This window comes from Vombatus ursinus, unplaced genomic scaffold (genome assembly GCF_900497805.2).
Source record: "Vombatus ursinus unplaced genomic scaffold, bare-nosed wombat genome assembly UNPS02010639.1, whole genome shotgun sequence".
NCBI classification, from domain to species: Eukaryota; Metazoa; Chordata; class Mammalia; order Diprotodontia; family Vombatidae; genus Vombatus; species Vombatus ursinus.
The window spans coordinates 4,621,237-4,643,952 of NW_020950417.1; the positions used below are offsets into that span (position 1 = coordinate 4,621,237).

General features: G+C 35.7%; 1 protein-coding gene across 5 annotated transcripts in view; it reads right to left on the reverse strand.

Annotated features, from left to right (window-relative positions):
• SMOC2 (SPARC related modular calcium binding 2) overlaps nt 1–22,716 on the reverse strand; it is a 251,087-nt gene that overhangs the window by 118,764 nt on the left and 109,607 nt on the right. For 2 of the 5 annotated variants that reach the window (XM_027854847.1, XM_027854845.1), the window contains exons 5-7: nt 13,789–13,836; nt 5,372–5,422; nt 4,240–4,314 (exon numbers count right to left, since the gene is read on the reverse strand). In XM_027854847.1, coding sequence (XP_027710648.1) covers nt 4,240–4,314; nt 5,372–5,422; nt 13,789–13,836 — 174 coding nt within the window. Of the gene's footprint in view, nt 1–4,239; nt 4,315–5,371; nt 5,456–8,550; nt 8,578–13,788; nt 13,837–22,716 lie in introns of all 5 variants that reach the window. The other 3 variants (XM_027854844.1, XM_027854842.1, XM_027854843.1) reach the window with 2 other exon arrangements.

A 22,716-nucleotide genomic window follows, 5' to 3' on the forward strand; every position in this document is an offset into this window, starting at 1 on the left:
TAAAAAATAAAATACAAGTAACCTCTGAGTAAATCATTGTATAAAATACACAAATGAAAAAAAATATTTAATCAGATTCAAGATTATTTTTCACAAATATGAGGTTGTTTCTGCATAAAACCTCAAGCCTTAATTAATAATAGACCAGGAATTCAGTTAACATGCATTTATTTATGAAGCACTTATTATGTGCCATGCATTGTGCTAAGTGCTGGAGCTGAACAAAGCAAAATAAAATAGAAAAATAACCCCTGTTCTCAAGGAGCTCACATTCCAATGAGGTGGACATACTGTGTGTAACTAGGTACATTCAAGATACATTCAAGAGGAGGTAAAGGTAATATGAGAAGTGGAAGGTACTAGCAAGAGTGGGGACAGTAACTGGGAAAAGCCTCCTATAGAGGGTGGAATTTGGGCTGAAACTGGAAGGAAACTGAGGAACTAAGAGGCAGAGACTAAGAGAAAATATTACAGATGTGGCCAACTTCTGCTGCAAGGCTACAAAGAGCAGAGATGATAGAGCTAGATGTTCAAATAATCACAAGTCGGCCAGGGTGGCTGGATCACAGATTCTATTCTGGGGAGTGAGGTGTAAGAGGCTGGAGAGCGAGGAAGGGGGCAGGTTATGAAGAGCTTTAAATAACAATTAGAGAACTTTCTATTTAATCCTAGAGGTAATGGAGAGCCACTGGACCACAATGAGCAAGAGCATAACATGGTGAGACCTCGTCTCTAAGATAAATGTTCATACAACAGGGAAGACTCAACATATAACAACCATCTCCTAAGCAACCTAACAAAAATAAAGCTGAATTTCTTTATATCTCTCATCAAAAATGAATGTCAAGTCTGTGCCATTATGTCTTTTTTCATTCCAAACAACAGTGAGAACAGTTCAGAAAGAATAGCAAAAAGGAGAGAGGAAAAGGTATAGAGAGGTATAAGTTGAAAATCTTCACTCTTGATATGGGGCTTCAATAGTGACTGAGATGTATCAGAGGGAAGAAAGGTTGCCTTTATTTGAATTATAGATTATAAGGTTCTCTTCTACTCAGACCATAAACTGGTTATCTGACTATCCATATACTTAGTCTGACTCTTCTTACATGACAGTCACATTATACCAAAAGGTGGCCATCTCCAGTCATCCTGATCTATATCTTGCCACTGGACCCAGATGGCTCCAGAGGAAAAAGTAAGGCTGGAGACTTTGCACAGCCTTCCCTCATTTAAATCCAATTCACTCACAAGTCATGGCATCACCTTCCTGATGCCATGGTCCTCTTTGAGAATAAAGGACAAACAACAATAATTATGCCAGAAGACTTCATTTATCAGGAATTCATCAACATCAGTGGAATTCTCGGGCTGTCTGTGACCCATTTTGGCTTCTCAGAAGATTTATTTCATTTGTACGTGCATGGAACATCGATTCAAAGTCACACTATTAAAGAGCTTAACATATGGGGAATTAGAAATTAAGAACATTTCAAGGAATCAAGAAAGGCACTACTGAGATTTGAGAGCCCCTCCTTCTAGTACCTTTATTGCTATAAACCGCTATAATTATGACTCATCATAGGTTTTTTTTTTCTTTGTGTTTCTTCCTTATCCGTCCACATTGTATACGGAGGGAAGATAGAAATTTAGCTCCATAAATCCTCTAGCTTTTGAAAAGCAGAATTTTAATGTAACCATTGCTGTTATAATCAGTCTTTTGTTTATTTTTCCTCTTAATTACTGAGACATCACAATATGCGTTCTGACCACACAGAAAAATAAATGTAGCATTCCATCAGATAAAGGTGACTTAAATACAACATGGTTTGGATGCGAAAAAAAAAGTAACTGATAAGATCATAGATCTTGAACGGGAGCTCAGAGGCCATCTAGCCCAGCTCCCTCATTTCATAAAAAAGGAAACTAAATCCAAAGAGGTTAAGTAAGACACCCAAGGTCAACCACATAATAAGTATCAGAGATGGAACTCAAACCCAGGTCCTCTGACTCCAGAGTGAGGGGTTCTTTCCAATGTACCACAAGTCATCAAAATACTCAGGTCATTAGATTTAACCTTGACCAACTCTACTTTCCCTTTTCACTTAAACCGGAATACTTCTGCCACTTTTGTATATCCATATCTGTTTGCTAATTGTCTCATTTCCAATGAAAACCATCTCACCGGCTTACTGCTAAAGTTCATTGATTGAGGGAGTTCAGGTGCTCCTTTTAAGCAAGTTAGCTGTTATCATCACCACTGTCACACCACCATTATCATCATCATCATCATCATCATCATCATCATTATCAACAGTAAATATTTATCAAGCACCTACATTCGTAGGCTTATATCTAACCAAGTAATTTGGGGTTCCTAATCGTAAAATCACATATATTAGGTCTGCTCAGAATTGAATCACAGCTGGGTAATCAATCAACCCAAGTTGCTTCAATGAGGAAAGAATCCAAGTAATGACGTTTAGTACTAAAAGCACTTCCCAGGAGATAAGTCTAGGGAGCAACCCCACTGCAAAAGGATACAATGTATTATTTTTTGCCAATATATCACTGACAATCAATTTCACCATGGTCATGGCCATCAGGGCCACCTTCTTATCATTTAAACCCATTGGCAAAGTTGATGTGGTTGTTCTCATACCTTGAAAGGCAGAGACTTTCATATTTGTCTTCATGTTCCCAGCACCAAACACAGCATACATTAAGTGTTTTGTTTAATTAATAAATTAATTTATTAAACAACCAACAAGCATTTATTTCTTGACTACTATGTTCCAGGCGGCATGCAGGTTATAGGGAATACAAAGACAAAAAGGAAAGTCCATATTCTCAAACATGGACAAAACCATATCAACCCTTTAGATAGATGGACTCCATCCTGAAGCCATTAGTTTTCTTGAACCAACCTGTTTTCTTTTGTTTTATTTTGTTCTGTTTTTATCAGTTGTGCAGGCTGACAATGAAATTTCCAATTGAATCTGTTCAGTGTAGAGGTCTTGACATAGCTGATATCTCGATTTTAACATTCTTGCTTTTTTTTTTTATACAAAAGGATCTCAAAGGTTACTGACACTTCCTAGATTCAGAGAAGAAAAGGAACCAATATATCCTGCCTGACCTTTGAACTTTTATCTCCATTTCCTCTGTTAGTCTTTGATAGTTTTTGGAAATTCAACTACTCCTTTAAATTGTTTTTAATTTCATACATTTGTTTTTACATTCAAAGAATGCTCTGAAGAAAGACATATAACCACAGATTACATGAAAGTTTTCAGACTATTGCTGCCTTCATGGGATGTTTCCAATCCCTCTTTTTTGAGTAACACTGAATCTGTGTCATTACTGAATTGGAGTCCCTACAGTAGCTGAACAATCTTAAAGGTATAATGATCACTACTTTCAAATGGAATTGTACACAAAAATTCACTCCAGAGACCAAGAAAACATTCATAAAGTTATCTAAGAAGCTAAATGGTAGTTAAGAAGAGAGCCAATTTCCACAAAAGCAATCTGAAGCAGTCACTGAAAACTAAGCACCCTATTTCTACTCTGTGGGCATCTCTATGTAATACCCAAACAATTAGTTTGGAAAAGTAAAAAACTGAATCAAATAGCCTTTTTAAATGAATTGATGAGATTTTTTTTTGTTGTTGTCATTTTGTTTTGTTTTTACATTGGGGTATCTCTTGCAATTAGCTAATTTGATTTAAAAAAAAATCAAACCAGATTTTAAATACCTTAATTTTCATTAAACTAAATATCATTGAAATGGTAAAATATCAATTATATTATCACCTTTATACTGGATTGTTAAATAATGAGTTGTACTGACATGAGGATGCCTCAGATAAGTAAATCAGGCCATATCCTCAGACATTTCAAATAGGTTTAAGACGACCCACACCATGGATCAGCTAACTAAAATACAGACTCTAAGATTATAAATGTGGCCTGTTTATAGTGGCTTTGAGGTGAGGGTCACTGCTGCTTCTCCCTCCCCTAATAACACCCCTTTTCCTCGCCCTGGCTTAACCTAATGTGCAGCTAAGCCTAAAGACAGTTGTTAGATCTTAAAGACTTGTGGAGAAAACGAGGGCCACAGTAGCCAATTTCTCATGGTTAAGTCAAGAGCAGGCACTAATATTAAATTAAAACATATTTTGTGCACTCTTTTCGCCTTCTGACAACATGCTTACCAAGAAGCTGGGATTATTATCTTACCTGAATTCTTATTGGTTTTGTTCTGTCGGCTCTTGACTTGTTCAGTCCATAATGTGGGATAACGAGAAGCAATATCTAGGAAATTAAGCACAATAAAATGAAAATGACTTACAGTTTAAATGCAACTAGGAGGCATTGCTTAATTAATGTCCTAAGACTTAAATATCAATATAGTAAATGAAGTGAAATGTTTTAAATTTTTTTGAAATTGCTAAATTGATTGCACATGCATAAAAAAACTGGTTAAAGAAGAGAAAATGGTATGAGTTTGAAATAATTCAGCCTATTACTTAGCATCATATGTACTCCACTTTCCTTCCTCCATGTGACTGAAAGTCTCTGAATACCAGTATGCTCCATTTTAAGATAAAATCCTGATCAGACAAAATAGATCTATTAGTGAAGGGGGTTGTCTACATCTCCAACAGAGCTTTCATTCTGCCAAAAGAGTTAATGCAGTTTCCTTAAATGAGAGCAATCTTTCCATATTTAAAATAAAATCTGATTTTTTTTAATTCAAAAACATGACCACTCAAAGTATGTCACATTTGCTATAATTACAATTGATTAAAATTATTCCTTAAACAGAATTGTAACTTGGTCATAAATTACAAATAGAGAACTACTTCAAAAAATCCATTAGTGAGGAGGAATAAGAAATCTGTGATTATAATAACTACTCATAAAAAGATGAAATATGTACAGGAAATATGGCAAGAATGATGGTTTGTTTTTAAATCATTAAATATATTAATTATTAAAAGGTATGTAGAAGCCAAAATGCAACTTTCCAGTTCATAATCTGTAGCCAACAGCCGCCTTCATTTGTCTTTAAAGTTTAATAAAAGTAAATTTAGTTTTCTTCTGTATGAAAGCATTCAGGCCAAATGTTTCCAAAAGCCAATATTGAAAGTCACTTGGCCCTCATCACGAGGAAAAATGACAGCACTTCCAACATAAAATTGGCAAATGGCCAAATATAATCTCTAGTATAAGTAGGGCTTGGACTAAGATTTAATTTTCTCAATTCCCATGATTTTGCCCACTCTAATTCCCCCCTATTCGGCCCCCCATTAGCCCCATCAAAAGCCCACTATCTGATATCTTCTGACCATGTCTAAAATACACTCACCCTCTTCATCACCTTGAGGCTGAGTCTCCAACGCAGGAGCTGAGGCATCATCTGAATTCAGAATGGAAAAGATTTGCAAGGAGACTACAATTATGAGAGTAAGTTAAATAAGTGTGCATATATGATTAATGCTAATGATCTGCTCATAGCCCCCAAAGGTTAACAAAAACAACATACTACACACTTTATATCAGTTTAAAAAAACACACAGTTTACAAAGTTTTCCCTGAAGCAGTGGTTTCATATTATAAAAACAGTAAATCAGCATGTTCATAGGCCACTGCTTTAAAATGGTTCCTACTGCTGGGATTGACTTTCAAGGAGGTAGGGGATGAGGTGGGATTGAATGCTGGATTTGCTGCCGTATTGATACAATCAAAAATTGGGATTTAGAGGAGGTAGAAATATGGAGAGATTATAAGCAGAAGAAAGCCTAGCAAAAGAAAAGACAACGCAAACAGAAGATTCAGTGGATTCAGTCCAACCAAGCTTAAAAGAAAAGATTGAGCTTTTTGGGGCAGGACTCGATATGTGTGACACTCTCTCACTGTTTTCATGAGTGAGAGATACAGGTTAAAGAGCTATTAAGTGAATTACTGCTGTATCAGATCTTTGTCCATGCTCATTTAAATCTCCTTCCACCAACCACTATAGAATAGACCTAAAAAGTGTTGCTGTTGGAATTTTTTGGGGGGTTAGGAGGATGTAGTTTTGCTTCAGGTGGCTGTTTCCTTTATTAACTAATAAAATGAAAGATTGGAGAACAAAGAAATAAATTATATTCATTCAAATGTATTTAAACTGATAAACTCTCGAAACTGCATTACACATCATAGTTCTATATGAGCTATGTATGTTTTTTAAAATGGTGTGAGCCACACTACAATAGCAGTCATTCTTTCTTTTGAGAGTGTGTTCTTCAAGAGGACCCAGACATCCTCAACACTGCTGGCCCCCAGTGATTCATTTTGTGGTGATTCATCAGAACTGTCCCAATTTCTTTTCCTTGTGTTCTTCCACATGTCTAAACCAAAACCACAGTTTGTGTGTGTGTATGTATGTGCATGTGTGTGTGTATGTGTGTGTGCATGTGTGTGTGCGATATCACTCTGACATTAAACCACAAGAATCAGCAGTATCAAGATAGTGCTCAATATAAGAGCTCAATATAATTGCATGTCTTATTTCTATTGGCTCTCTTAGCTACCTGGGGAGGCAAAGTAGACTTTTATTAAAATCTATTTATGAGACAAATGGAAAGAACTTTTGAAAAGCACTTACCCCACATGGTAGTTATGAGGTTCAAAGTGAATTAATATATGTAAAATGCTTTATAAACTTTAAAGTGCTACGTAAGTATTAACTATTGGATTTATCAGCACTATCATTATTATTATCATTATTATTATTATGCTATAAAACTGGAAAAAGAAATTCAATTTTATCTCCTAGTAGAAAAACAGATAAGAGAAAATGATGGTCACCATTTTGGAAAATACGCTAAGAGACAGCCTTTTTGTGCTTCATCTTTTTTTTTCTTTATGGTTTGGGATTCAAGAAAGGAAAACAAAAAAGGGAAGACATTTAAAAGTCTGACACATGGTAAGTTCAGTTCAATAGTTTTCTCTCTCTTTTTGCTAGAGGTTAAAAGAGAAGCCAGCATATGGGTTTTGTTTTGTTTTGTTTGCCCCAAGGGCACAAGCAAAAAAAAAACTGAAGACAAGTCAGGAGATCTGCAGAGCAATCTTTGTGAGAACACAGATTGATGGTAATGTGCCCCTCTGCCTTTCCTATACTCCATGACAGTGAGAAACTGAGTTCAGTTCTTCACTTCAACCTGTTTTGTTTCTTCTTCTCAATTCACCTTCTCTATGGTATCCTATTTTCTTATCCCACATTTGAAGTCTTTCTCTTCTTTTTAGTATCAGCCATGTATAGCATCTTAACCAAAATGATTTGGAAGAGAAAGAAAAATAGTAGAAAAAAATTAAAACACATAAATCTCGAGTGCTGTCCATATTAGGGCTGAACAAAAAAAAATACTCTTTTGTTTGGCATTCCAAGTTCTGTTGTTCCTCTGCTCTATGTATTTACATTTATGGGTCTCTCTTAGAATAGAAGTGACCTCAGAAAAGGGAATTTGTTCATTTCTTTGGTTTAGCCCTGTACGCAAGTACTTTCATATGCCATTATGTTCACATGGCATTTGCACTAATATTTGCTCAGAAAGATGAGGAAAAGGATTAAAAAATACCCACTGCATTGGGTTGGTGAGCCTCCAGTCTTTCTCCCTTCCCTAATGAGCTGGCCATGACATCAGGAATTTATCTTACTAAAACAAAATTTTCATCTTCTATTTTCTCTGCTCTAAATCTTTCCACAGCTCAAGTAAAAACTTTAGAGGACTACCAAAATATCAGAATCAGTTGTCTGGTCCAATTCAAATTCAAACTAGGAATCTCTACTACAACACACCTGATAAATGGTCATCCAACCTTTGTTTCCATTGAAGGGGCCACTACTGCATCCCTTCTTTGAAGTTCGTTACATTTGTGGATCCCTAATTGTTTGGAAGATTTTCCTACCTCCAACCTCTATGTACCTCTGCAAATTTTATCTATTGCTTCTATTTATTCCCTCATCCTAGCTTTCAATCTCAGTCATAGGATGTCAGATCTGGAAGGCACCTTAGCAATCATTTAGTCCAAATCTCTCATTTTATTGATGAGGAAACAGAGGTCCAGAAACAGAAAGTGTGTGAAATCATGCATCTAGTTAGTAGGAAAGCTGGGAATAGAACCCAGGTCTTTAAACTGTTCAATGTTACAGTTCAATGTTACAGAAAATTAAAAAGACCTTAAAGTTCACAGGATCTTAGATCTAGATCTGGAAGATACTTCAAAGACCATTTAGTACAACCCCCTTACTTTAGAGAAGAGGAAACTGAGGTTGAGGGTGGTGAAGGGACTTGTGCTAGACCACACAGGAAATAACTATGATATGGAGTAGGGATTCAAGTTCAAAAGCATTTCTACTAGTCCATGCTGCCTCCCAGGGATACTAAATATATATCACTGATTAATCAAACCATACACACTAGAAAAACAAATTGGATGAACAATGCATATTGCCCAGATTGTTATAATCAACTAATTAAATTAATCTATTAATATGTTTACCTTGAATAAATATTATAGATGCTGGGCCTGGAACAGAGTAGAAGGAAGAAATTGGGTTGGATACATACAAATATAAATAAATATATGTATATATGTACATACATACACACACATACACTCATACATACTGATAGGCAAGAGCTAAATGTTGTCCATCTATTTGCATGTCAAAATCTGAGCAATAGACATTCTTCATTCATGTTTGTTTGTTTTCCTATGTGGATAGCTAAACCAAATTGTTTTCAGTGGTTATGGACGTATTCTAAAAATAATTTACCCTTAAAGTAATTTTGCGCAGTGAATTCACCTAAAAATAATTTCTGGGCCTGTGTGGAGACCTAAAATAGAGTTTATATTAATAATAGGGCTGACTTAATGACTGAGAATTAAAAAGAACTGAGCAGTGTTTGGGGAGCAGGGGAGAAGGGTCAGAATATGACTAAAGGAAGAGAGAAAAACTGTGAAAACTGAAAAACATTAGCAAGTATGCTATGCGCAGCTAATGTGATTATGGATAAAAAGAATGGATAAAAGGAAAAGGATAAACCATTTCAACTAACTCTCATTTTATCAGGCACTGGCAGGGAAAGTGTTTGTTGCATATGGGAAGAATTATTTCTCAGCACATCTGGCCTCAGAGAGTCACTTGGAAATGGACCAATCACCTAAACACAGATGAAAAATTAACAAAGCCTGACACCTGCCATTGGCCCTACACACTCCTGTTTGAAGTAGAATTAGACAAAATAAAGACTTTAAAATACATACATATTAAATTAGATGTTATTTGCCAAATGGGTGCAGGCTTATTTGAAATTTTAAAAGGCAGGATGTTATGCTACCATGTAATACATCGAACTAACCTGGTGTTTTTAACCAAGCATAAGCACCCTATCTCATTACCCAAATGTGAGTAAAAACAAAACAAACAAACAAAAAAAGCAGGAAGCTTGCTCAATTTCTTCCAGGAAAAACAAAACAAAACAAAACAGGGTTAGAAAAATAATACAGAGAGAAAAAAACAACAGAAAACCTCATTGTTGCTATGTAGCATTTATGCATCTAATCTTACAACTCATGGAATAAACAATCTAAAGGATTGTAGAGGAGAGGCAGAGATGCTGTTTTGTTCCATTAATCAACGCTTCCTCATTCTGTGGATGGATTTAAATGTCAATGTAACATTTTTAAAGTGATCAAGATGCAGAGAGAAAAGAAAAGGAAAGTCTTGAGGATAAAACTGGCTAGAGGGTAAGGACAGAGGATTTTACTGCTGGGAATGAATGAAGAATTAATAGTTGGCTAGCTGTGTGATATAAATATGATTGTCTTATGCAGTTTTGGCTCTTTCTACATAGTCAGAAGGGAATGGAGAAATCACCCCCGCCTACACAAATTCAGGGGACTAAAAGCATTCTAAGGTAATAGCAAGGTACTATTTTCACTCCTATATTTTTCTCATAAAATTTCAGTATTTGGCAGAAATATTTCAGAATCACAATCTCATAGTTGAAATCAGGTGCATCCCCCACTTGTACGAGAATCTTCTTTGATTGAAGACTTTTAATGAGGGAAACCCACCATATCCCAATACAGCCTGTTCCATTTGGGGATAGCTCTAATATTAATTTGATAATTAATATTAATTAGTTAACCTAATATTAGGGAGCTCTTCCTTATATGAAGCCTTAATTTTCCTCTTTGCAAGTAGCATTCATCACTCCTAGTCCCTTCTAATATCTTAGTATAATAATAATAATAATAATAATAATAATAATAATAGCCATGCCTTTCCCATTCTGCCCCCAAATCTCTCCTCCAGGGTAAATAAACATCCTTAATTCCTTGAGTAAATCCTCATTATTCTGGTTGGCATCTTATGGATACGCTATGCCTTAGCAGTATCTTTATGAAAATATGGTACCCAAGAGCTGAATGAAACCCTACAGAACTTGTCCAACCAGGGCACCATACAGCAAGATTAACATCCCCCCAATCCAATACTCAGTGCCTCTCTTAAAATGACCTAAGTTCATCATGACTCTTTAGGATGACATGTTATACTGATGAGTCATATTGAGCTTACTCACCAGAACCCTCAGATATTTTTCGTGCAAAACTGTCTAAGTATACATTTACTTAATGACTAAGTGAACTCTCCTCCAGTACTCAAGATTTCCCTTCATTTACTCAAGATTTCCTTGACCAGGAAGGTAGGTTGCACAGTAGATAGAGTGTTGGGCCTTGAGTCAGTATGACCTGAATTTAAAATATGTCCTCAGACATTTAATAGCTGTGTGACCCTGGGAGAGGTACTTAACTGCTGTCTACCTCAGTTTTCTTAACTGTAAAGTTGGGATCATAATAATATCTACATCCCAGGATTGTTGTGAGGATTACATGAGATAATAATTATAAAGAACTTAACATAACTATGTGCCCAGCACATAGGAGGCACTTGATAAATGCCTATTTCCTTCGCTCCTTGACCCTATGACCGCCATCTTGCTTCTGAAGCTGACTCCATCTTGCAACCTTACATTCTGTTCCATTATAGACATCCCCATTCCTTATCTTTTTACAAGAATTTTCTGTATTAAACACATAACAATCTGGATAACTAAATTGTTTTCAATAATGATTAAAATACATTATATATATAAAATAAAGGGGAGAAGGTCTGAGAGGGCCAGCATGGCCTTCCATTATAGATATTCCCATTCCTTACCTTTTTACAAGAATTTTCTGTATTAAACACATAACAATCTAGATAACTAAATTGTTTTCAATAATGATTAAAACACATTATGTGTATAAAATAAAGGGGAGAAGGTCTGAGAGAGCCAGCATGGCATAGTGGATAGTTAGCCAGATTCAAAATGTGGAAGACCTGAGCTTAAGACTTGCTTCTGGCAAACATTCCCTACTGATCATGGATAGGTTACTTAACTTCTCAGTATCACCCTAACCCCCCAAATTGTAGAGGAGGTGCAGATCTGCTTTGGTAGAAGGAGATTTCTCATTATAGGCTCCCAATGAATTGGTCTACACTCAAACTCAAAGAGAAACAGGGACCATTAAACCATACATAAGGATGCCTGGGGGCTATATATTGACTTAGTCTTAAAATGCAATGCTATCCATATTCTATTATATTTTTATTGTATTCTGTTAAATATTCCTCAATTACATTTTAAACTTGTTAGGGACACACTCAGGAGCATTGGAAGCCCATGGCTATATATTTGACAACTCTATCCTGGATCAATGGAATGTTGTTGTTCTTTTTGTTTGTCTTGTTCTCAAAGAGGACCATGACATCAGGAAGGTGATGCCACGACTTGCAAGTGAATTGGATTTGAGTGAGAGAGGGCTGTGCAAAGTCACCAGCCTCACTCTCTCTTCCGGAGTCATCTGAGTCCAATGGAAATTATAGATCATGACCGACTGGAGATGGCCCCTCAGTGAATGAATGATTCTACGAAATCACCGATTCCCACCCACTCCCCTATAAAAAATTGGGCTCAATGGAAAGGGAGTGTATAGTTCCTTCTAGAAAGCTTTAAACAGATCTTTTAAAACTAAGTCAGATGATAACATCATTTAAAAGCTATGTGGTTGTTATTCCTTTCAGACTTTGCTCAAATCCCACCTTCTACAAGAAGTTTATCCAGTCACTCCACCCTCACCCTCCTTCTCCCAATGCTACTGAGAAACCTTCCATTTACACTGTCTAGATCTATGTATGTAGGTCTGCCTAGTTATTTTCATGTTGCCTTCCCCATTGAAATGGGAGTTCCTTGAGAACACAGATATTGTTTTTGTTTTTTTTTTTGTATCCCCATCACTTAGCATAGTGCTTGGAATATAATAAGCACTTAATAAATGCTTGCTGACTAACTGGATGTCACTCAAAAGTATTTCACAACTCACTGGGACCCAAATTACCTAACCGTGCAATCCACTCTACAGGGCTGGGCCTATTAAACTTGGAATAATCAAGAGCCCCTCAGTTTATGAGACTCATTTTGGAATCTCCCAATCCCAATAATAGACTAGGTAAGGAACCAAGTTATAGATTATCCATCCCTCTCTAGTGGTAATTAGTTTCTTCACCTAATTCACACCTTATTACAAATTCCAATTAGCTATAAAAGTCCATACTTGTCTTCAGTGGAGAAAGAATATTTATCTAATGAGGCATCTAGGTGACACAAATGGATAGAACACTGGGCCTGGAATTAGGAAGACCTGAGTCTAAATCTGGCCTCAGACACTTACTGACTGTGTGACCATGGGCAAGTGCTTAACTTCTGTCTGTCTCAGTTTTCTCAAATGGAAAATGAGGAATATATAGCACCTAAACCCCAGGGTTATTGTGAAAATAAAATAAGATAACATCTGTAAAGCACAGTTGGCACTGTTCCTGGAACTTAGTAGGCATTTAATAAATACTTGTTCCCTTGCATTCTCCTAGTGAAAGAAAGTGACATTTTCAGTTGATGCTTGTAATGAAGCTACTTCTTTGTTTTTCAGTATTAAACTAAAGCCCATTGCCTTACAAACTGTTTTTTGACCTACTTTGGGGCTAGGGATACTGTGTGTTGTTTTTGTGTTGTGAGCTGTGATTGTTCTCTATATTAAAGCCCTATTTCTGTTTCTCTTTAACAATTATAACAAAAAAAATTGAACAATGTGTTAAACCAAGAGAGAACCAAAAGAGTAGGAAGCGGTAAAGTGCTAGAAAAGAAAGAGGAAAAAAAAGGAACCAGGAATGAAGATAGTTGAGTGAGTAGTATGGTAGCAGGTGACATTTACCAAGATATAACTATCAAGGTAATTCAAGAAGATTATAAAGCCACTAATAATGAGATTCTGCTTGGAAGTTTGGGGTAAAAATAAATAATGATCTAGATCAGAAAATCTAAATAAATTACTAAATGGATCTGCCAAGGTGATCTTTTAAAACAGTCCTTTTTTAATGTATGTTGTATTTGTGGTAAAGTGGTTTTGATTTTAATATACTGCCCTAGACTATAGGCCACTGAGCAAGTCACTGTAAGTATAAGGTAATATGTAAAAGTCTATTAAGAGCAACAAGAACTCCATTCAGTTCTTAGTTTAACATAGTTTTAAACATTACTTTTAGCCTCTAGCTTCTAATAAATTTCTAAAGAAGCTTTTCCTTAAGATATTAGTACATATAGAATATTTCCAATATCATTTGAAGACATTTACCTGTTTTTCCTGTGCCTTCTCGCTGAGGCAACTTTTCAGTAACAGAACCTAAAAAAATAAAAATGAGACAAAAAAATTTTACTATCAATTTGGTATGTTTGAAGCTATGTTTATGCCTTCCTGTGCAACTATTCACTAATTTCTTAAAGTTTTAATACTTTTCACATTTTCTATCTCAACATTTATCTTAAGGATGTATAGCTTTTATTTTTTTCTAATATTTATGTAGTTTTTTGTCAATATCCCAGTGGAATGGTAGAGAAATTCACATTTTTCCTTTCTGTATTCAAAGTATTAATGATAAATGACAATGAGAGCAAAAATATCCCTATCTTTTCTTTTTGTATCATTCGTCATCTGGAAATAGATAGGCAATGTGTGGTAAAAGAAGGAACACTGGACGTGGGAGAGTCTTTTGACTCTCAAGTCCTAGTTCAAGTTCTACTCCTGACATTTGCTTTGTGACCTTTGGAAAATTCTTTAACCTCTTTGAGCCTGTTACTCATCTATAAAAATGGAATGAGAATATTTGTAATAATACTGTAAATAATTGTGAGAATCAAAAAATACAAGCATATTAGGTACTTTGTAACCATAAAGCATTATAGATGTGAGTTATTATAAAAATATAAACTGGGTCCTGTTTCAAAGAAAAGAACAGCAGTCTAAAGAATCATTCTAAATACCCCATTTGAACTTGCCTTTGTCTGGAAGAATACCAAAGATTTAAAGTGATTAATGTTTGAAATTTCATTTCCAAATATTTCTTCTTTAAAAGTGTGTTGTAAAAACAAAACCATTGAAACAGAATTCTACAAAATTACAATGAGCAATCTTGACCCCCCAAGAAGAAAGAAGAAGGCATCTTCCCTGTTTCATTGCAGAGTTGGGTAACTGGGTATGGAACATTGCATATGTCAGTCTATTTCCATATTTTGGTAAATTATGCTGAACTACTTCTTTAGTTTCCTCTTTTTTTATTATTTTTTAATAATATCCCTGTTGAAACTTAGTAAAACTAAAGGTCAGAGCATACCAAATCACACACTGAAATATCAAAGGGAAGGCCTTTCAGATGCCAAAGAAACATTCTATACCCTGAAAAAGACATTAGTTTTTAATAGCTCATTTGCATCTGGAAAGGCTGTTGAAACCATGAATTTGCCCCAGGGCACAGGCCTCTATTATTTTAACGCACAGTCACTTACCCACACATGACCCAATAAGAGTCGGGGAAGCATAATTGTACTGAATACCATAAGTAAAAGGATAGTACTTCATTGAGATAGTCCCACTTCTAAACCACGAAGACCTGTTGAGCAAGAAAGGCCACTCATCTCTCCCCTCTTGCCTAGAATTCTAAGGAAATCAAAAAGAAATGGCTTTTGTCAATCTTAAACTAAGGATCATTGCCCTTTCTGATAAGAATACTCACACTGCAGCTGAAAAAAAAAAGTACTATAATAATCAGCCAAGCAGAGGCTTGAGGCTTGCAGCTGCTTATTGAAGAACTAGTCTAAGGAGTCTAGATGAAAACCTAACAGAATGCTATGCCCAGTGAAGAGCACAGGGCTGAATGATCTGCCCAGTCCAATCTGGCAGGGGATGCCTAGTGGAAAAGAGATCTGCTCAGCCTAGCCCAAGAGGTAGAGCTGCCCAGAGGTAGAGCAACCAGGGCAGCAACGATTAAGTCAAATGAGAAGCCAGCTCTGAAGCTGAGCAACCCCCATCCGGCTGAGATGCTGGGCCCTGAGAGGAGCAAGGCCAGGTGAGTAACTCATCTGTTAACAAAAAAAATCACTCAATCCACCATGAATGCTACAGTCCTCTACTAATTTCATGAGGACCTTTCAGAGAAAGGAAGCACGTTTAGATCCTGCACATCTAGAGTTGTGAGTTGCCTTGTGTTACCTACACATATACCTAATTAACTTTATAATTTATGTTTGTATTTATCTTCCTCCCACAGACTCTATGTATATTTGTGAGACAGTCCACTCAAGATTTGGGAGGGAATGTTTTATAACTACTGATATTATTTGAGTAAAAGCCTTTTGTAAAAAAGCTAACTGAGTCTACTGACTGATTATTAAGGGGAAGTATACCAGTAGGATGTCATAAACTACAACTTTAGGAGTCTAGCAACCTAGAAGGTTATACCTAGAACCGTGAGAATTATTGTAGCCATTTCCTCTTGAGACCTAACTCGTCAATGCCAGAGCTGGTTGGAGCAGTAAACTCAACAGAGTACTACATTTTGTTATAAAAGATTGCTGTTTAAGGGGGAGAGGGAGGAAGATAAACTGGGAAAGGTAGATGATATAAACGCAAAAAAAATAGCAAAATTTTATTTTGTTAAAATACATCTTTGAAAATTATAGGTCTTATAATTTCAGGAAGGCTTACTGAGGCTACTGCTAAAATCTATCTGCTTGTAACTTCTTGTAAATAAGTCATCCTGAGTAATGGAGGATAATTTAAAAAAAACCACATTTTGGAAGGATAGTTATGCTTGTGAGACCCTCCCCCCCCAACCTATTTGGCTTAAAAACTGGAAAATTCCCTCACTCAAGTGCAGGGGGTTTATTGGAGCAGTATTAGAGTCAAATACCTTTGCAAATATCAGAGCTGAAGGGAAGAGAGATGCAAATATAAAGTAGATGGTAACCAAATTGCTTTAGAGAGAAGAGGAAGAGGAAAATTTGTACCATATTCCAGGCAATTACGGAGTGGGATAGGAGTCTGGCTCATAGATCATCGAATTCTCTTCAGGATGCCCTGGAGTTTCTGCATATGCCTGATAGGCAACCCATTTGTCACTGTCACCATTTTGCTTTTATATCATCCATATTTTTTACCTCAACATTAAGATTGTAGAGAAACCTGCCAAAAAAGTAACCTGACACAATTTGAAGACACTTCTAAAACGAAGTTATTGCTTTATGACTTTCTTTTTGGAAAAAACCATTCTCCTTTTGTATCTCAGATGAGTTACTAGATTTATAGCATGGTTTTACAACTTTAAGGTGGAGACTGATTATTTTGTATTACCAACATTATTAGGTTGGGGCAACAATATATAGAAGATGACTACAACCTCTAAAAAGTTAGATGTGTTGGTTTTGTTAAAGGAAATTTTAATATGAATTTTCATGGCTTGCCCAGTTTTAGATCAATATTTAGATGCTGACTAACACTAACCACTTAGCTTTCCTAACCTTTACTGTCACTGAATTTCCAAGTCAAAACATTGGTCTGCACTGGTCTGTATTTTTCCCAGAAAATATACAACTGATATTCTCAGTGTGTGGTCTTCTCATAAAGTTTACATAAAAGTATTTTTGTTTCTATCATATATATATATATATGTATATGTATTATATATATAATTTCTTAAGAAATCCAGATTTATTTTTAGCTGCTTAAATTATTTAGTCATCAGTTTATTGCTGTCATCTTAAATTATGACTTCCTGCCATGACCCAAATGGCATTTTCCATTTCTTACAACCACAGCTGAAACAAATAATAAGTACTTTATTAATATTTCTGAATTTATTTATGTAACATTTATGCACATTGAAAAACAACATAAGTGGTCTGAATAATCATGACAATAATACCCATGAGGCTATTCACAAACATTTCGTACATTCAACTGAAAAATTAAGTCAGGTGAAAGATAAAATTATTTCCTTAATTTAAAATATTAGATAAGGACATAGATCAGAATACAAGGCTTTTGGTATTATCTATCTATACCTCCCAGCTATAGTTCTTTCCCCAAAGGTAACTAATATAATTATTAAATAAAGACTTATGAAACTTTCAACAGTCTATTAGTCCAACTTTCTCATTTTAGGCAGTCTTGACTTAAATCAATACTTCTGTTGGTCTGAGATCTCATCAACATAGGCACTTTTTCCACTGGTATAGATCAGAGCTCATCCTACAGCTTCTCTTCCTATACATTTTCCTAACTCTTCCTTAGATTCACTCATGGAATGGCGGCTCTCCATATGTCCTTTATTTTTTCATGGATATCTATGGGTATTCACCCATGATCCCTTATTCTTGCTATGTGATCATTCCACCTTATTTTCTAACCATGCATGTCTTTGATGACATCTTCTATGTCACTTCTTAAAGACGAATCATCATTGGAATATGTTGTAGGCTACTTAAACTTGCCACGTATCTGTGTTTGTTCTTTGAATAATCTGCAATTGTCATTCTCCTGAGTTTGTGGTGATCTGTGATTCAAAGTCACATAATATCACCAAATTGGTGTTTACATCAGCTAGCCTTTGAGGATTATTAAATATGCTGCAAAATTTCCCTAGTGCCAAGTCTCCTGGTCTTTTTCCTTTTCTATTCTTGGTTCAGGTCATTGTCCCTCCATAGTGTCTGCTCAGAATATATGTACTAACCTCTTCAGTTACATTCCATGATCCGGACACCATGTAATGATGTGGTAGAATTGGGCAAAGGGGACTATGAATCATATAATAGTTAGACTATATTCAAATATTACCTGAAACATCAGTTTTCTTGATGTTGGACCTTTATCTAACAATCACTGAATGGATCAACACCTGAAAAAGCTAAACAATATCTATGTTAATGTTCTCACTATAAATAGAACCAGAAGACCCAGAGAAGTTAGAGCTAAATGAAAGGACAGGCAACTAATATGTTCTTGTTGGGCAGGAAAATAAAGTAATAGAAAAAGCTTATTTCATCATGGAGCCAAAGAAAAGAAGAGACATTGTTCCAATGAAATTGGAAAGTGACCTTAGAGTTTATCAAGTCCAAACCTTTGATTTTAACAATAAGGAAACTGAGGTGGCAAGATGTTAAGTGACCTGCTCTTAGTCCACTGGGAAATAATATCAGAGCCAGGATTCAAACTCAGATAATCTAACTCCAAACCCAGCACTCTTTCTTATACCCGGTGCTTCCAAAAAACATAAGCAAACAGCTTAGCATGATCTCTTCATTACCATGATCCCTTTAAACAGTCCAGATTTTTTAAAAAAAAGTTAGTCTATTCTTTAATTCTAGGAAAGAAGACTCTAGAGGCTACCTAAATAAGTGGGAAATTAAGACCTTCAGTATGTAATTTATGTTATCAGAGAGATGAAAGATTTGTTGAGGAGTCATCTAGTCAATCCCAATGCCTCTAGGCAGAAACAACCCTATCCTTCTGCTTTCCAGCTTCCCAAAGAAAGCCCATAAGATGGAAAATAGCTTAATCTTATTCTCAGCAGGACAACCCAAGCGTGAAACTAAAATGTGCCTAGGAAAGAAAAGCAATTTAATACTACTTTTTTTTTCTTCTTTTCTTTCTATATTTTTAGGGAAATTTGCATTTGTGGGGGAATATCGGAGTGTATTTGTGGTAGTCGAGAATCTTGTTTCAGAAGTAGGGAAAGATTTTAGACATTGTGGGAAAGGAAGAGATAAGATACTAGTGAATGTGGAGTAGAACAAGGAAGATTTCATAAACTGAACATATTCATATGTCTTCAGGTTGGCTGAAATATTGGTTAAAACAGGGCCTGATAATTATTCCTATAATAAAGAGAATTCTTAAAAACACCACTCATATTCCTCTTCTGAAAGATAAATAATTCTACTTCCTTCAGTCTCTGAGATTCTGTGAGACCTCACCCAATTTTAATCTTATTTTTTTTTAAGAGAGTGGCCTTTTCAGCAATTAGGGTATGTATTGTTTGTGAAGGAAACCTCAAAACATACAACAGGAGGGAAAATGCTATGGTTTAAGGGAAGAATAATGAGCTATTAAGTCTCTCATTTCTAAGAATAATTGTTTCAAATCAAGCCACGTTTAGTAGTTGCAAGTTGGTTCCAAAGTCTACCCCCATGCAGTACACAGTATTATGTTAAATGAGTTGGTGGTCTAAAAAAAGTCTGTTTCATAAGCTCTAAATGCACTTTAAAAATAAATAAGAAAAGAAAGATCTGTGATATTGACAGTTAAAGGAGAAGTGAGTGCATTTAATGAGGTCAGATCTTTGCAGCTAAGCACTTGTTTAACGTGTTGGATTGATCGGTCCATCAGCACAAAGTTAAACAAGCCAGTCTGTGGTGATTTATCCAGCTCTGGAATTTTTAAGTCTCTGGGACAGATTTATAATGCCAGATGGCTTTTCTTTGGCAAAATATACCAACGGGCACTGGAGGGCTATGTACTTACCATGTTCACTGAACCATTTTTTTTTCATTTTTGCAAATACCATAGTTAACACTAGGCAACCTGAAAACAGGTATTTTAAGCTATTGCAACTAAAGTGACACTTCTCATGAGAAGCTTTTCCTGATCCTTTAGTTATTAGTGCTCTCTTTGTCTTCAAATTTTCTTGTATTTAATTATCTGGTTGTGAGCAGACCCCTCCACATTATCAACAAGAAATTGCCTAAGAGAACCGTGGAAAGGATGTTATCATAGACATGGACCACTCATACAACAAGAGCAAAGGATAAGTTACTGACAGCCAACTTGCCCATTCTTTCCTTAATATGTCAAGAGAGTCAGAGGGGGAAAGCTGCCAAACTGATGGGTGGATACCTCCTAACTCCTCAGACAGAACTTATGGGAGGCCGAGGGCAAAAATCACATAGCATGGGCAAGGATGGACAGACTGTGATCAACACTACATCCTTGGAGGGAATAGTCACGTTGATGAGATTTCCAGATCCTTTGGAGTATTACAGAAATGTTGTATTCCTTACCCCTTCTGCCAGTTCCAAGTAGAAATATGAGCTCCTTGATGGCAGAAACTGTTTTGTTTTCTCTTGTCTTTGAATGCCCAGAGCCTAATACATAGTAGGAGTTTTAAAGATGTTACTTGAATTGAACTGAACAAAAATATCCTTCTTATACCTGTCAGTGACCTCATCTATCTATCTATTTAAGATAACCACACTAGGTTAATTGAGTTACTTCTTCCACCTTGCTGGATAAATCAAATTATCACACAATTGAATCCAAAAGTTATTGAAAAGTAGACTATATACACAGTCCTAAAGCTCAAATTCACCTTAATCTTTTTTTGAAGCCATACAGATGTGATCACAATCCCTGCTTTAAAGGAGACATATAAGGATGGAACCACAGTCTAGGGAGTAAGAGAAGATCTCTGGAATAAGAGACTGTAAAAATTAATTTTGCCTTTGCTACTCCTGTTCAGGGCTCACCAGAAGAGTCCCATGAATGCTGTAAAAGAACAATCTACTGGGAGTAACTAGTGTTGGCTTCTAATTCCAGCTGTGCCATTAACTAGCTTTGTGATCTTTGAGCCTTCATTTTTCTACGTGTAAAACACGGGAGCTGGAATTGGCCCGGATAACATCTAAGGTTTCTATGAGTTCTAATATCCTAGGATTCTGGGGGGAGGAGAGCCATAACATATCTTTAAAGGTAAAGGTAAATGATAAGACAAAGTTAGCTTCATTGAGATAACTCTCTTTAGAATAAAATGCATTATTAATCATTGTTAATCCACATGTATAGAGAAATAACATTCATTTTCACAGAACTTTAAGATTGACAGATTTCATTTCTCCCAACTCTGAGAGAAAGGTGGTATAGGCTCCTTTGTTATATTATAACCCCACTTTTATATATGAGAACTGAGAAATATTAAGCAACTTGTCCATGGGCACATACCTGAATGTCAAATTCACAATTTGAACAAAATCTTCAGACTGAAAGTTTTTCTTAATATACACATATATAGATACATATATATATACATGTGTACACATATACAAATATACATGTATATATTAAAAAAACAAATATAAACAAAACAATCGTTTGAATATTAAAAGAACAGAAAAAGATTTTATATTAAAATAAGAATTATTATAGTTTAGTTTTAAGTATATATTAAATTTAACATAATAGTACAAAATTATCCTACTCGTCTGTGTCCTTTTCTGAACTTTAGATCTCTTCTGTGTATTTTTTAAATGTTTCATTGATTTGTTTTTGTTTTTAAATCATTATTACTATCATCTCACCCCCTCCCCATTCCCAAATAAAAGCCCTTCCCTGTAACAAACAAGAACAGTTAAGAAAAACAAATCCACATGTTGACCATTTCTGAAATTATGTGTCTCATTCTGCACCTCTGATCCATCACTTCTTTTCTCCTGAGTCTATGATTGGTCAATGCATTGATCAGAGTTCTTAAATATTTTAAAACTATTTTCCTTTGCATCATTGTAGTAATATAATTTGTTCTATTTCTGCCCACTTAGCTCTGTACCAGAGTTTCTTCCCAGGTTTCTCTGCATCCATTATTTTGTCCTTTCTTACACTGCAATTATATTCCATTAAATTAGTACAGTAGTACAGGTAGTACAGTAAATAGAGCACTGGGGCTAGAGTTAGGAAGACCTGAGTTCAAATATGACCTCAGTCCCTAGCTGTTTGATCTTGAGCAAGTCATTTGACCTCTTCCTCAGTTTCCTCAACTGTAAAATTGGGATAATAATAGCACCTACCTTCCAAAGTTGCTGTGTAGATAATATCTGTATTAGTGATTAGGAATACAGTGATTAGGAATATTAGGAAAATCTGTAAAGTGACTAGCTCAGTGTTTCAAACATAAGTAGGAGCCATATAAATGCTAGTTATCTTTATTTTATTGTTAGTTTAGTCATTCTCCAATTGATAGGCATCTCTTGATTTTTTCTTTGCTACAACGAAAAGACAGCTATGAATATTTTTCTGCATGAGTCTTTTCCCTCTGTTTTTGACATCTGTGTGGTATAGACCATGTAGTGGTATTCCTGGGTCGATTAAGGCGATGCCCAGTTTGGTGACTTTGGGATACAGTTCCATAGTAGCATAGTCTTTGCTCTACACCACCACCCTCCCTTAAAATGACAGAGTCAG